Here is a 15,461-nt window from a genome sequence, read left to right on the forward strand (position 1 = left end):
GCAGCATGAGAGATGTTAAGGGGGGGGGGAAACAGCATACTGTCAAGTGAAGTTTGAAGTGTTTTTATCAGTATTTAAAATACTTTTGAGCATCACTCATTCAAACAAAGCTTAACAGATGTAAAGCAAATGTGCAGTCACATTCTTTTCAGAATGGACTGCATTTCCGGAGAGTGACATCAAATGTGCAATCCCTTATCTTTTAAATTCAAAGCATGCAATATGTTGGAGAAATTGTTCTTCAGTGTTGTTTCTGAATATATCAAGCAAATGTAGTCAGGTTCCTTCTGTTGGGGGTTGGGGTTGAAATACAACACTAATTATCTTGAAGCTGACTAGTTTTCCAGTTTGTAAAGAACTTTTCTCAGTTGTACTACTGCGTACAAATTACAGCCTAACAAAATAGCTTCAGTGAACCACACCTACTTATCATCTCAGTTTCACATTCATTCTAATTAGGTGTTTCTGCTCTTTTCTTTAATTCCCCTCTCCCTCACAGGGAGCTCAGACAGGAGGGATCATACGCCGGTGACCAAAGTGATTACAGAAAGCTCAATTCCTCTGACGAAGAAGTGTTTGCTGAAGAAACCAAACCCCCAAGACGTTTTTACGAGAGAAGCTCCACAGTGGCGAGTGAAACCCCTTTCACTTCCCAGAGGCATGAGGTGGTTTCCTCAGCACCTCCACCTCAAGTCTCAAAGAGCACGACAGCGTCTGAATTGAAAAGCACAGTCAACAGTCTGTCAGGAAAGCAAAACTCTGCTGCTTTGTATACCCGCCATACAATGGATCCCAAAACTGAACAAACCAAGGTTTCAAATTCTTTGCCCAGGAATTACCAAGCACCTGATGTATCCAGGATTGCACCTGTCATCGTGCCAAGACCCTATGGTACACAATCTAAAAGAATCTCCTCCCTCTCTCGATCTTATCAGGTGAGTTTATTGTGGATGAATCTCACGGGTTTATTTAAGTAAATAGTTTCAGGATTGTCTTAATTCAACCAGAAACAATCAGGCTGGAGCTTTTTCCCATCTGATCAAGTTACAAATGCCTTGGTTATTTATCAATAATAAAGCAGTTTTCTTTGGATCTGTTACATTGCATTCACACAGATTTCTGTCTGTCCATTCTATTTTATGTATTTTAACACTGGTGCAAAAGAGAGACCAGCTGTAATCCACTCTTTTAGTTTGACTTTTTGGATGAGACGATTCAGAAATTTGTGTATTTTTCGACTTGAAGCAGAAGAGTGGCAGATGTTTGAACCCTTTTTGCAACACTTTGTGCAGAACTATAAATCTACTGCCCAGTTTTAGTTTTCGTGTTTGGCATTGTGTGCAAAGTCTTTTTAAATTGCAACAGCGAATGTAAACCAACACCATTGTGACATTTCAGCATGTAGCCCAAGAACAAAATGGCATTAAAATTCAGAGTCGGAAGCATTTGTAATGGGAACTGACCAGTTAACATTTTGAGTGCCGATCGTTCATAAACTCCAGCATTTTGTCTTTTGCTTCAGAAGTCCAGCACTCATAGCTTTTTTTTTAAATTTGATTTCAAATCTTAGCTTAATTTTGGGAACAAAGAGAGTGTGGCACGTAAACTTTGAATAACATTTTTAAAGATTGGTATAAATTGCAGGCTTTCCTGCTGCTGCCAGTCTTCTCTGGCACAATACTGTGTGTGATGGCTTTAGCATCTGTGGATGCCAAAGGCTGTAGTCAGCTTGCTATTTTTATACTGTGTGAAGTGCTACACTGTCACACATCAATACCAAATCTCTCATTTCTGTGTTGTTAAATTCTCTCAAAAAGAATTGAGTGAAGTGTTAAGCTCATGCCTCTCAGCAACAATAAAATATCTCTTTTTTTCGTGTGCCATTCTTTTTATATAGTGGTTTTGCTCTATCTCACTTTTTAATCAGCTATTACTTACTTTCAATTAATATCTCATTTTAATGCAGCATATCAATTTAAGGTAGTTGAGTACTAATTGCAAAAAAATCCTGGCAGTTCACAATTTTAACTCCTGCATGACCATAATGTTGCTGATCATAACAAGCATACTGAGTTTGAACATGCAAATATTTTACTTTGAGGGTGGGGACAAGATGAGGCCTTCTATTTTCTTTTGTGGGTTGCCAGCTGAAATGCAAGCTATTTGCTAAATAAAGAACTGTATGAGTGTTGTGATTGTGAACCAAAATATGTCACCTCCCTTTTCAGGCTAAGTTAATTAATTGTTTTCCAGAATGACCTATTTTGATTCCCAGCAATAAATGCTGAAGGAATTGGTTGATCTGTTTGATTTTTAATTCTGCTTGTTGCATTATCAAATAACTGTAGCCTCTCAATACACATTCATGCAGCTGAAATTGAGTTGAATGGTTGTTTTGCTTTAGTTTTAAGTTTAAGCAGGTGCAGCTCCTGACAAAGCTGGGAACAGATTGCAATGGTTCCTTAGTGGTAAAGGCTGCTTCTTACTTTAAGCTGAAGGCACTGAAGTTTGGCAGTTGCATTTGTTTCTTGAAGCTGTAGTGGTGTGATTTGCCCTATATTTATAGCAGAAAAACAATTGGGAGGTATAGGAGTAGCAAGGATAGCTCTTCTAAGTACACTGTTTTAATGTAATGATTCTTCACATCTCAAAAAACTGTGCAAATCACATCTTTAGATAAGGTTTTGATGTCTCACTAAACCTCAGTGTTTGTCTTGCTGTCAAATGTAATCACTGTTTTTGGACCTGGACCTTTATCATAGTTGTAACGTTGTGTCACGTTGTGTTATTTGGAATAAAATTAGGAATGGTTCTGTATTTAGCACATCAGATTGGTCATTGTGTGACCTTGACAAAAGATGTTTTTGTTGATGTTTGGTGCCAGGCGTATTGGGCTTATGAAGCTTCCTGTAGTTGAATAGCTTTTGAAAAAGCACTATCTCGATGATGTGTGACTATTGATCACTTTGCTGAATAAAAGAAGCTCAATTAGTGACACAGACATGCACCTAGGTAATAGTTAGTGGAAGGGAATACTCTCTTTACCTCTTGTTCTTTGTTATCTGATTCATGCCATTTATCTTCCTTGATTATTATAGACTTCACTGGTCTTTCAACTCCCTTTCTGAATTCTAGTATTCAAACATATTATTACTGTCACTAGTCCATGCGATGTATTCTATGCAGTCTCTTCCATTGAATCCGTTCTCAGTTAGCGAAAGATGTTTTTGAGAATTGGCTAAAACTTTTTTTTAAACTTGTTTTTCAGTTGCAAGATGAGTCGCTTAAATACAACGGAGATGTGAATGGTTCAAAAATGTCCCAGGGCACACCAAGTTTCTTTTCCAAGCCAGAAGTGCAAGACTCCAAGAACAGTCGTGGGGGCTTGCCAAAGCAAGAAGAGGGAACGACGTGGGTCAACCGTTCCTTGAAAATGGAGGAAAAGAGATCAGTGCTGGTCAATCTTTCTTCAAAACCAGAAAATGATGTTCATGCAAAGAGCAACTGTTTATCAAAACAAGATGATGATGACCAATCACAGGCCAGTCCTGTAATGAGTAGTAATGAGGACGAGGCAGAGGAGGAGGAGGAGGAGGAAGAAGAAAGGCCAGCATCTCTTAGTAAGAGTAACTTTCCTCAAGAGTCAAAGCCTGACACTACTACTGGCCCAGTAACAATGAATTCTTTTACAAAAACAAGCAGCTTGGCCACAGCCCCGGTTACCACAGCAGCCACGCAACAGGTAAGTCTGATAAGTAGGTTACTCTGCGGTTTTGAAATCTGTCTGGTAATATGATAGTCTCCCTTGACTGCTCGTACATGTTTTTTTAAAAGAAAACTCTTTTAGACTAATTAATCTGTGATTAATTAACCCGAAAATGATCTATCAATGTATAAAGACAATACTAAAATGCACGACAAAAGCAATTATTCATAACTGCCTGAGTGAGCCTTTCCCATCCACTGGTGTCTGGAACTGGGAAAATAGCAGCCAGAAACTAGGTTTTGTCATTTGGGAATAGTTCTTATTTTGTAGCCTTCAAACTGTTCATCCTGGCTCATTTAGAGAGAGTTCCTGGACATTCCAGTCATACCAATGGTTGTTTGCTGGTGGCACACGCAAGATCAATCAGATTGATTGATTTATTGGATTGCTTTTCCAGGGGGCATTAATGATGGCTGTCCTGGTATTGTGGGTTATATGAATTTTACTTTCCTTTCAGGGACAGTACAGTAACACGCGAATAGTTATTAATCAGAGGCCGAACAGTGGTCGCGACTTTGGATTTACAACCATTCCGAGCTCTACGGGTATAACTGTCGAGTCAGTTGAACGAGGTAATTAGGTTTTTTTTTTAAATTGTAATGTACACTTTGGCATTGTCTTGGAGCTTGAATCTGTAGTATCTGGATTTCATGTCTCTCATTCTGTGGCTGTAGCAACAGTCACGCTGGTTTTAGCTGATAACCATGAATGATTTATGGTGTGCTGGCCGGAAGGTCATTCTCCCCTATAGGATTCTACTTCACCAAAACATATTGGAGAAAACTGATCAAGTGAATTACATGTGTATTTTGGCATGCAAAGCGAATTGTTCCACAGTTGCATTTTTTCTGAAATAAAATATTTTATCTCATTGATTTAAACTTTTATGTGGCTTGTATACTTGCAACCTCTTTGGAAACAGTAGCTTTTCAACAGCTGTATGCAGTCTCTTATAATTTCTGTGTAATGTGCAAAGCTTATTGTCACACCCTTATCCACTAATGTTTCAATTCTCCGAGACAGTCTGAGGAAGCGTTCTTCTTTTGACTGCTGATTGGCAAAGGTGTAACGAGGTAATATTGGAAAATGGAAATGTTTCATATGTTAATGTATTCTGTCTACATTTTATAAATGTAACTAGACGAGGCTATTTAATTGCTGAGGATCTGCTAGTTTTGGTAGCGACAGTAATGAAGTCAAATTTTGCTTTTCATGTCTGCTCAGTGCTGCCAACTACAGAAAGTGAGAGGTTAAAATAGGCCAACCTAGTTATTTTGTACAATGCATTCTGGCACCCTCCCATCTGGATCAGCCAAACAGTATTTAAGTGCACAGGATTCTGTCAGTTCATAAAAATCTAAATCGATTATCCTCTGGGGCTGGATTATACACTGAGAGCAGGCTTCTCACGCCCTACTTCAATATTCAGCTGACTGCTCTTTAGTTGGTATGACGTGAGACTTTCAACTCCCTCCAGGAGAAAATCCTGCCTCGTAGAGCTTTTTGGCCAATCGTAGATGGTGGCTCTGCAATACCAGGAGCCTGGCACTGCAGGGAGCAGTGGCTAGTACTGCATTGAGAAAGTGTTCAGCAACGGACAAAATTAAGTCTGGGACATTCATACCACTCCATAAGGAGGTCCAGCTTCTCAGAGCTGCCGTCTATACAGAGGTCTGAGTTCGTGTGTTCCAACAGCAACACTGCTGTTTGTATCTTCTACTACCAGGAGATATACTGTTGTGGTGTAGCACGCTTCCCTGTTTTAATCCATGCTTGCACATCCACTCTTTGCAACAGCTCTGTGAAGTCATCAGCTTTTCTTTGTTTGCAGTGTCATGTTCAAAGCCTAATAATTAACTGCTTATCAAGAATTAATTAGCTTCCATGGGTTAGTTTATTTAAAACAATAAAACACATTACAAGTTATGAAGCAAACATTATACCAAGTCAGCTTTTGTGTGTAACTTACAAACCCTAGGCAAAGTTGCAACATTGTACACACACACACATTTGAGTTCTTAAGGTGAATGATCTTAATGCTAAGGTATACATTACAACAGAGGGAGTGGGTTTTCTTGTTAGTGCATCACATGGATAAATGACAAGTACAGATTAATGGCTATGATCTTATGGCATTTACAGGGACATGGTTACAAGGAGATTAAAGCTAGGAACTAAATATAATTGTTTGAAAGGAGAGACAGGAAGCAAATGGTGCTTGAGTAGCATTGTTGCTAGGAGATGGAATAATTATGAGAGCACAAAATTATCTTTGAACAGAAGACATTGAATCCAAAAGGGCAGTGGTAAGAAATAAAAAGGGAAAGAAGCCACTGGTAGGAGCAACGTATAGGCCTAGGAGGAAGTGAGGTCTGCAATGCTGGAGATCAGCCATCAACGAGTGTGGTGCTGGAAAAGCACAGCTGGTTAGCCAGCATCCGAGGAGCAGGAGAATCGACGTTTCAAGCAGAAGCCCGTCAACAGGAAATGAGCTTAACATGAGGAACATGTGAAGATTCTGGGATTATATTCAATGGAACTCAGAAGGGGTGGGGGCGGATTTCTATTTAAAACATACAGAATACTGAATGGCCTGGGCAGAGTAGATGTTGGGAAGATGTTTCCATTGGTAGGAGAGACTAGGACCCAAGGATAGCCTTAGGGTAAAGTGAAGACCTTTTAGAACAGAGATAAGGAGAAGCGTCTTTAACCAGAGAGTGGTGAACCTATGGAATTCACTGCCACAGAAGGCTGTAGAAGCCAGGTCATTGAGTGTATTTAAGACAAAGATAGGTTCTTGGGGATCAAGGGTTATGGGGAGAAAGTGGGAGAATGGGTTTGAGAAAATTATCAGCCATGAGTGAATGGCAGAGCAGACTCAATGGGCTGAATGGCCTAATTTCTGCTCCTTTGGCTTATGGTCTTATTGAGATAACAAGCAGGATAAATAAAGGAGAAGCATTGGATATGATTTATTTGAATTTAGAGGCATTTGATAACATGCCACTCCTTAAACTACTTAATAAGTTAAGAATCCATGGTGTGGGGGATGGTGTATTAGCATGGTTAGAGGAGATTGGCCAGTAAATAGAAGAATGTAACTGAGGTGTAACAGACATTTTCAGGATGGTGACCTGTTAATAGTTGGGTGCGAGAGGGATCAATGCTGCAGCTATAATTCACATTATATATCGACTTTGAGGAAAGTGAATTTACTGTAGCCGAGTTTACAGGTGACACAAAAATAGGTGGAAAGGCAAATAACGAGAATGACACAGAATCTGCAGAAAGCTATGGAGCAGGAGGATTTGGAAGTCCACGTGCATGAATTTTAAAAAAAACTAGCATTTAAGTTCAGTGGGTCATAAGGAAGCCAAATGCAATATTGGCCTTTATACCAAAGGAAGTAGCATGTAAAAGTAGAGAGGTTTTGCGAAAACTACAATACAATCATCAGATCAGAGGTGGAATAGTATGAGCAATTTTGGGCCCCTCCTCTAAACAAAGATAGTGGCATTGGAGGCAGTGCAGATAACATTCACTCTGCAAAGGGACTGTCTTATGAGATGTTGCGTAGTTTGTGCCTGTTCTTTAAATTTAGAACAATGAGAGGCAACTTTATTAAAACTACATGTTTTTAGGAGACCTGACAGGATAGATGTGGAAAGATTTGTTTTCCCCTTCTGGGAGAATCTATGATTAGAGGGCATAATCTCAATATATTTGAGAGATGAGGAATTTCTTCTTTCAACAGCTAGTGAATCTGTGGAATTCCTTACTGCAGAAGGCTAGGTCAGGAAGTATATTAAAGGCTAAAACTAATTTTTAATCAGTAAAGGAATTGAGGATTATTGGGAAAAGGCAGCAATGTGGAGATCTGATCAGCCACAATCTCATTGAATACCAGAGTGGAATCAATGGGCTGAATGGTGCATTTCTGCTCCTATGTCTTAGTCTTATCCTTCATTTTCATGCAGTCACTTTTGGCTATCTTCTAATCATCTGCTATTGTTTATCCTAAGTAGATTAATTTATGTTGGTTAATCATTGATCGCCATCGTCAAAGGTTCATATCAAGTTGTGGCTAAACTAATCAAATTGTGGGAAATGAATTAATTGCGAATTATTGACAAAATTTGAATGGGACAGTTAAGGAAATTGAAATTATGTAGATTTACAGCCTGTTCCAAATAGTTAGATTTTCATTCAGAAATCATGTGCAATTGTTTCTTATTTTTGGTGCTTTTTTTTTCTGATAAGCCAGCAAGAAGAGAGTGTCTTTCCCAGTATTGTGACAGAAGAATACATTAGTTTTTCTTTTAAAAACTGCATTGGTCAAGACAGCTTCCATTTGTCTTTACATTGTCAGGAGGACCAGCAGAATTTTGCCAACTGCAAGAGGGCGATGAAATCATTTCTATCAGTGGTAATGATGTAGCTGGTATGAGCCACCAGACTTGGCAGGAAGCCATGGAGGATGCAAACAAGAGTGGAAATCTGAACCTGGAAATCAGAAGATATGAGAAAAGTTGTAAGTCCATCATTCTCTGGGTCCTATTTACACCATTTTATCCAAACATTGCAGATATGATGACCTAAATAAATAACTGTGAAACAATTCCATTACAACCACCTCCCCTTTCTGATCAACTGTGGTGAGGATAGTTTTTTTGTCCAGGTGGCCTTCCTGCCCACAAGCCAACTGAGACCCTTAAGTGCTAAGCACCTGCCACCATTATTATCTAACCAGGGATGAGTCTGTGCCTCACCATCCAGGTAAGTTACTCAACTAACCTCATTGTGTTTACCAGAGCAAGGTGGAGGGCAGTCCCTCGTCATAGGAACTCTGTGCCAGATCAAAGAATTTGACATCTGAAAAGTGATAGATGACAAGAGATGGTGATGGGTGAGGAAGGCCTGCAGATGGTTATCATGTTGCACCACCCCAAACCCCCATGAGATCGATCCCACCCTGCTCTCACTTACACCTTGTGATCCATTGCCCACCCTCGATGGGCTAGCTATACTGAGGGTGAGCATCATTCCTGATGGCATTGCTGGTACTGGAGAGATAGAAACCTCAGATTGCCTAGAAGGTCTTGGAGAAGGTGAGCAAAATGTGACTTGGAGCTTAATTGAACAGTAGCTCATTGCTGCCCAGGTACATGCCAGACCACACTGTAATAAAGTAGTGCCTCCTGGGAAAAAATGACACTGGGCCTCCACTCATTTTCCAACCAGCTGAGACCACTACCATCCTCTTTAAATTCCCATTGTAGTAACTGAATACCTGATTCATTTCATTTTTATGCCTGTTTTTGGAGAAGGAAGAGGGGACATGGAACTGTGAAAATTAATTCACTCAAACTTATTTTCACTATATACTGGGATATCTAAATCTGGGTTTGGTATATTACAACCAGAGAACCAATTCAAGTACAATTCCATTTTTTATATGAAGAAATCATCGACAAGAAGAGGTATAAATTTCTAATACAGTTGTGAAATCATTAGCCTTTTTCTCCCTGGTTGCCCTGTCACTTTGATTAAGAGGACACCTTCCATGTGCAGTCATGTGCACTCACATAGGCTACCATATAATGGCAGAGGAAATTAATCTCTTAATTTAAACACAAATACAAATATTTCAGTGTTTTCCATGCAGAAACTGTTGATTTAGTTCAATTGATGTATCCTGGGATTCATGAATGCTCCCTCCCTACTTCATCGAACCTCGTCAGTGCATAAATCTATTTTTTTATTTCTAATGTACTTACCTAGCTCCCACAAATGTTTTACCTACTCCTTGTGGTAGCAACACCTACATTCCAATCACTTCTTGGGGTAAAGAAGCTGAAAGTGCTTTTAAAAGCTAAAACAAAACTTATTTTTAATCATTTGAAGGCAAGCAGATGATATGTGATCAATGGTAGTGTACATAAATGTGGTCTTGAGCTATTTGTAGTGTAAGATAAATTGATTTTCCATGCAATACTGCTTATATTTATTTGAAAACATTACAGTAGAGACTGCTTTGTTTTTTTTTTAAAAAAACTTTTATAGTGGCTTCCCATCAAAGGTAATTAGTTGCAGAAAGGTTTGGAACATCTGATGCAGTATGGCTGTGTATGAATGTTTGTACAATATAATTCCTTTCAACTTCTGTTTTGTCTAACTTGTTCTTTTTGTGTTGCTCTCTCTCTCATCTTTTCCATTTATTTTCTTTATTCATTATTACACCAGTTGGATGGTTTCCAAGTGAATCGATGGCTCCACAGTGATAGTTGAGATCCTGTGGTAAAATTGAGGGAAGCTATTCCACTTCCCAGTCACTTGTCCCTGATTTAATGTTTAAATCTGTCGGATTTTTAAACTGAACTTGATCTGAAGGTATCAGTGTGAGCAGAGTTCTGGTGTTTTCCCAGAGCCTTGAACCAGCAGATAACTGGGGTCGCATGGTGGCTCAGTGGTTAACACTCTGCCTCTCAGCGACCGGGACACTGGTTCGATTCCGTCTTCGGGTGACTGTGGAGTTCGCACATTCTCCCCGTGTCTGTGTGGTTTTCTTCTGGGTGCTCTGGTTTACTCCCACAATCCAAAGATGTGCAGGTTAAGTGAAGTGACCATGCTAAGTTACCCATACTGTTTCGGGATGTGAAGAGGAATACAGGGGAAATTTAGAGTAAGGGGGAATGGGTTTGGTGGGATACTCTTCAGACAATGTGGATTTGTTGGACTGAAGGGCCTGTTTCCGCACTGTAGGAATTCTATTATATTCTAACTCTTAATTTTAAACTCCTGGGGGCACAAGTCATAAAAAGAGCCAAGGTAAGTTTAAGAATGGAAACTAGCACAATATTTAAAAACAGATAGCGAAAGCTTATAAGTACATAAAAGGGAATAAAGTAGCTGAAGTGAATGTTGATCCCCTGGATGAGACTGCAGAGTTAAGAATGGGGAACCAAAACGGCAGAGTCACCAAATTAATATTTTAATTCAGTTTTACAGTGGAGGAAAACTCATACCATCCAATAGTAACAGGTAGTACAGAAGTTGTAAAAATAGAGGAATTTACAACAATTGTCATCACGAGGAAAATGTATTGAGTAAACTTTTGTGATGGAAAGCAGCAGGGCTTCATGGCCTACCTTTTTAAAATCGTAAATGAAGTGACAGCAGTGATAGTAGATCCATTGGTTATAAGATTCCGAAATTCCCTGATGTTTGAAAGATTCCAGTGATTGGAAAAATGCTAATCTACAATCTTATTCAAAAAGGAGGGAGGTAGAAAGGAAACTATAGGCAAGTTAGGTTAACACCTGTCATTGGGAGATTATTAGAATCTATAATTCATTATTCAAAAAGGTTGAACAGGACATTTGGAAGGTCAAAATCCATAAGAGTCAGTATGAGGGGTAAATCACTTTTGACTAATTTTCTAGTGTTCTTTGAAGATACCACAGCAAAGTGGATAATAGGGGTTCTATAAATGTATACCTAGACTTCTAGAAGGTATTGAATAAACTGCTGCTCAGAAGGTTAGTGGACAAGGTAACATCCTGTGGGGTTAGAGGTAATTTTATTAGCTTGGTTAGAGAGTTGGCTAACCAGCAGAAAGCAGCACATCAGGACAAATGTCTTTAACTGGTCAGCAAGACAGGCCTTGAGGCCCCTATTTGCAGTCTATATTAATGACGTGGACGTAGCCAAATTTGCAGATGACACTAAAGGAAATTGCAATGGCGAAATAAATTTACAAATGGATGTGGATTTGGCAGATGAAGTTTAACATGGATAAGTGTGAGGTTATCAATTTTGGTCAGAAGAATGGAGAAACAACTTTCTGTGTAAATGGTGAGAAACTTCAGGGTGCTTTAGTGCAGGGCGTCCGAGTGTCGTCATGCATGAGTCACACAAAGCTAGCATGCAGGTCCAGCAGGTAATAACAAGGCTAATGGAAATTTGACATTGTTGCTGGAGAAAGAGTATAAAAGGAGGGAAGAGTTGCTGCAACTGTACAAGGCATTAGTGAGACCTTGCCTGGAGTATTGTGGTCCCCTTGCTTGAGGACTGATGTGAATCTCTTCTGAACTGCCTCAAATACAATTATGAGACTGATTCCAGAGACATTTTTTTTGTGAAGTGAGATTGAGCAGTTTAGACTTATTCTTTCTGGAGTTGTAGAAGAATGAGAGGAGGTCTAATTTTATATAATATTCTAAATGGATTGACAAAATAGATGTAGAAAAGATGATGCTTTTTTGTGGGGCAATATGGAAGGAGAGATCATACTTTGAGGATAAGGAGATTTAAAACACATGAGAAATTACTCCTCTCAAAGGAATTCACTACCACAGAGTGCAGTGGATGCAGGGACAGATAAGGAGATGCAGATTTTTAATTAGTAATGAATTGAAGGGCTATGGAGAGCAGGTAGGAAAATGGAGTTAAGGTGGAGATGAGATCAGCCGTGGTTGTATCAAATGGCAGAGCAGGCTCGAGGGATTGAAGTTCCTCCCCGTCCTAATGCTTATGTTCTTTACAAACCTGCCTCTTTCTTGTTTCTGTTTTTGTGTTCTGACTGTTCCAATACTTTTCTATTTGTGACTTGTCCTCCATGGCTGTGTTACAGAGACTCTGACTTAGTTTTATAAATAAAGGTGAGCCAATCATTCTGACTGGTCTAACTTCCAAAAACAATATTATTCTAGATATACGTGATTCAGAACATACTAACTTCAATGACCCTACCAGATGGGAAGATGCTGGACTGGCCTCTGTGACCAATAGGACCCAATTCTTGAATCAATCAATGGAGGTAGGATTTCATACATTGTTCTATAAATGATTTCTGAATGTTTAAGGCAGTTGCAATGGTGATGAATTTTATCAAGCTAGTTATTGTTGCAAATAAATATTTGCAATGTAATTATTTTAAGCATCCAACTATAATGTATTTCATCTCTTCTAGCTCGAGTACTGTTACAATTGTTGAATACCTTAATGAGAGTTGTTGAGTAAAGGGAAAGTAATTAAATAGAAAGATACTTTGAGATGCTCGTTGTGTGTTACCTAGTTGCAAATCCACTTGTCAATGTTGTTCAGTGGAACCAGAGGATGAGAGGGAATGCCAAGTTACACATGACCAAAAATATGTTGGGACGGAAGCCTTCCTAAGTAGATGCAGCAAATAGGTGACTATTTTCTCCTTTGCCACCATTTTAGTTTTGAACAAATACAACAATTGGTGGCTCTGATGAAGAACAGTAACAATGACACATTCTAAATGTAGGATTTCTATGCAGAAGTAATTTTGCTACATCAACCTTTTCATGTATTTTCCAAGTTGGATACAGATGCAGTATGGAATGCTATGTACAAAACCAATGATTTATTTAACTTCTAAGGTGAAATTAGATAATCTTGACTGCTTCTGATAATATTAACCTAAATATTGGAAGAAATGGGTGTGATTTTATGAAAAACTGATTCTTGGAGTATGTTCCATTTTGCCACTATGCAATGTTACCTTTAGCTCTTTGAGCCTCTATAATGCTAGTTTTATTTTGACTTATTATGAATAATATTTGAGGAAATTAATTGAGAAGCAATGTTTTTGTGTTAATAAACAGGTTGATAAATCTAAAAGGGACCAGGAAAATTTGCTGGAGGATGCAAAGCCAAAAGGTAAAATATTTTTAACAAAATTAAATAGACTTGATTCTCTCTGATTGGGTTAGCTTTTATAATAACCCGTAAAGGAAAACTTTGCACTGGAGGTTACACTATTTCTGTGGCATGAATTCTTATTTCTCAGCAGAAAGTGATGTTGGAAGTAGGATTGCTAGCAGTTTAGCTCCAAAGGCCAGCATCCTGGCTTGCTGGTCCATTCCTTCCACCTTTTTATTCATGGGGATAGTTTCTGAGGTGATGATGGATTCCTGCCTCCCAGTCACAAGTTTGACTGCCCATTCTTCACAGCCTTCAAGCAGAATTTGCGTTTTCCACATATGATTAGAGTCAGTAAATGGAATGATGGAGGCTTCCCATCAACAGGCCAGTCAGCTGTTGGATCGAGAAATGGGCTTGGTTGCCTTCATATCCTGCAGGGCGTCAGGATGGCAGCAAGGGCTACAGCTGTAGCAGGACACCACCCTCTCTGAGGGTTCCCCCACTGCAGTGACAACTTGCATTATTCACATGTCTACAGGAGGCATGCCCACCTTGAAGTGTTGTCTTAATCCAACCACAGCACCCACCACCTCCATGGGGCTGCCAGACACTCATCAGAATTCTGTGTGGTCCCACTGGCTGTTCCAGCTGCTGAGCCATTCGCCATCATTAATTGGATATGCCTTCCAGGATGTGAATTCTTAAATTGGTTGCAAATCTCAAAAGCCTTCAAAGTCCTGCCACAGTCATTTTTGGGTTCCCTATCCAGAATCCAGCCTGCCTCTGGAATTGGACCTTGGAATTAAAATTCAGTGAAGTGTAGCTGGGCCACGTATGAGTGAGTCATGTATTTGGGGATATACCAAATTTATTTCTCTAACGCATAGGAGCAAGAATTGCTTCAATATGAAGTACGTCAATATTCAAACTAACTGTGTTCTTTGCATTGGTTCAGATATGTTTGACGGCATTTGTGAGGAATTGTTTAGCTGTTAACATAATAGTTGCAGCAAGACTTGTAGTGGAAGACTGGTAGACAGTTCTTTGTTTACCTTCTCATTCCCAGGATAAGGGGTCGGTAATTTTCACTGAGTATTGCAAGGTTTTTGAGTTCTCCGTCACAGAGGGCAGTAAATGTTCAGTCATTGAATATATTCAAGACAGAGGTCAGTGGATCTTTCTCTCCCACTCTAAATTGACGATACAGAGATTCCAAGATCAGACAATATTTCACTAAAAGTAGTCCTCAACAGTTTGACAACTAAATGGTGACCTTAAAAGATTCTGTGTAAGTAAATCTTTCAAAATGAGTTCTAAATACTCATTATAATATGTGTGATGATACTGGAGCCACCCATAAGTTGTTGCAACATTTTTTTGGATTCTATAGGTAAATTCCAAAATCTCTATATTTCGTAACCAAAGCACTCATTTGCCCTTTTCAATCCTAAAATCCCATAACAGTGCATGAAAGGATTTCTCATTTGTGTATAAAAATCTTGTCATATAAGGTGGCACGGTGGCTCAGTGGTTAGCACTGCTGCCTCACAGCGCCAGGATCAAGGATCGATTCTCGCCTTGGGCGACTGTACGGAGTTTGCACATTCTCCCTGTGTTTGCATGGGTTTCCTCTGGGCACTCTAGTTTCCTCCCACATTCCCAAAGATGTGAAGGTCAGGTAAATTGGCCAGGCTAAATCGCCTATTTTGTTAGGTGCATTAATCAGGGGAAATGAGTCCAGGTGGGTTATTCTTCAGAGGGTTGGTATGGACTTGTTGTGCCTAAGGGCCTGTTCCATACTGGAGGGAATCTTATCTTCTCTAATCTAATCTATTGTCTGAACTTCATTTGGGCAATTGAAAAATTAATTATGATTTCTTTTTGCTCTAAATTTAAGCCTATTGTATTGATTTCATTTGCTATTGTATCTGGATATCAATGAGTATATTCCTTAAATGCAGTTTGAATTTTTTTTTTGATCATGTGTAATCCAGGTTGAGAGAACCTTGGAGAGTTATCACCT

The 15,461-nt window shown here is 39.2% G+C and overlaps 1 protein-coding gene across 6 annotated transcripts in view; it reads left to right on the top strand.

Moving 5' to 3' along the window:
• LOC122550529 (LIM domain only protein 7) overlaps nt 1-15,461 on the top strand; it is a 229,781-nt gene that overhangs the window by 188,775 nt on the left and 25,545 nt on the right. For all 6 annotated transcript variants that reach the window (XM_087987949.1, XM_087987954.1, XM_087987953.1 and 3 more), the window contains 6 exons: nt 500-935; nt 3,269-3,742; nt 4,224-4,338; nt 8,136-8,297; nt 12,478-12,584; nt 13,399-13,453. In XM_087987949.1, the coding sequence (XP_087844075.1) occupies nt 500-935; nt 3,269-3,742; nt 4,224-4,338; nt 8,136-8,297; nt 12,478-12,584; nt 13,399-13,453 (1,349 nt within the window). The remainder of the gene's footprint in view (nt 1-499; nt 936-3,268; nt 3,743-4,223; nt 4,339-8,135; nt 8,298-12,477; nt 12,585-13,398; nt 13,454-15,461) is intronic.

The sequence above is a fragment of the Chiloscyllium plagiosum genome, unplaced genomic scaffold, assembly GCF_037043375.1.
Source record: "Chiloscyllium plagiosum isolate Xiang-an unplaced genomic scaffold, Cpla_swu_hap1 HiC_scaffold_6, whole genome shotgun sequence".
In the NCBI taxonomy this organism is placed as follows: Eukaryota; Metazoa; Chordata; class Chondrichthyes; order Orectolobiformes; family Hemiscylliidae; genus Chiloscyllium; species Chiloscyllium plagiosum.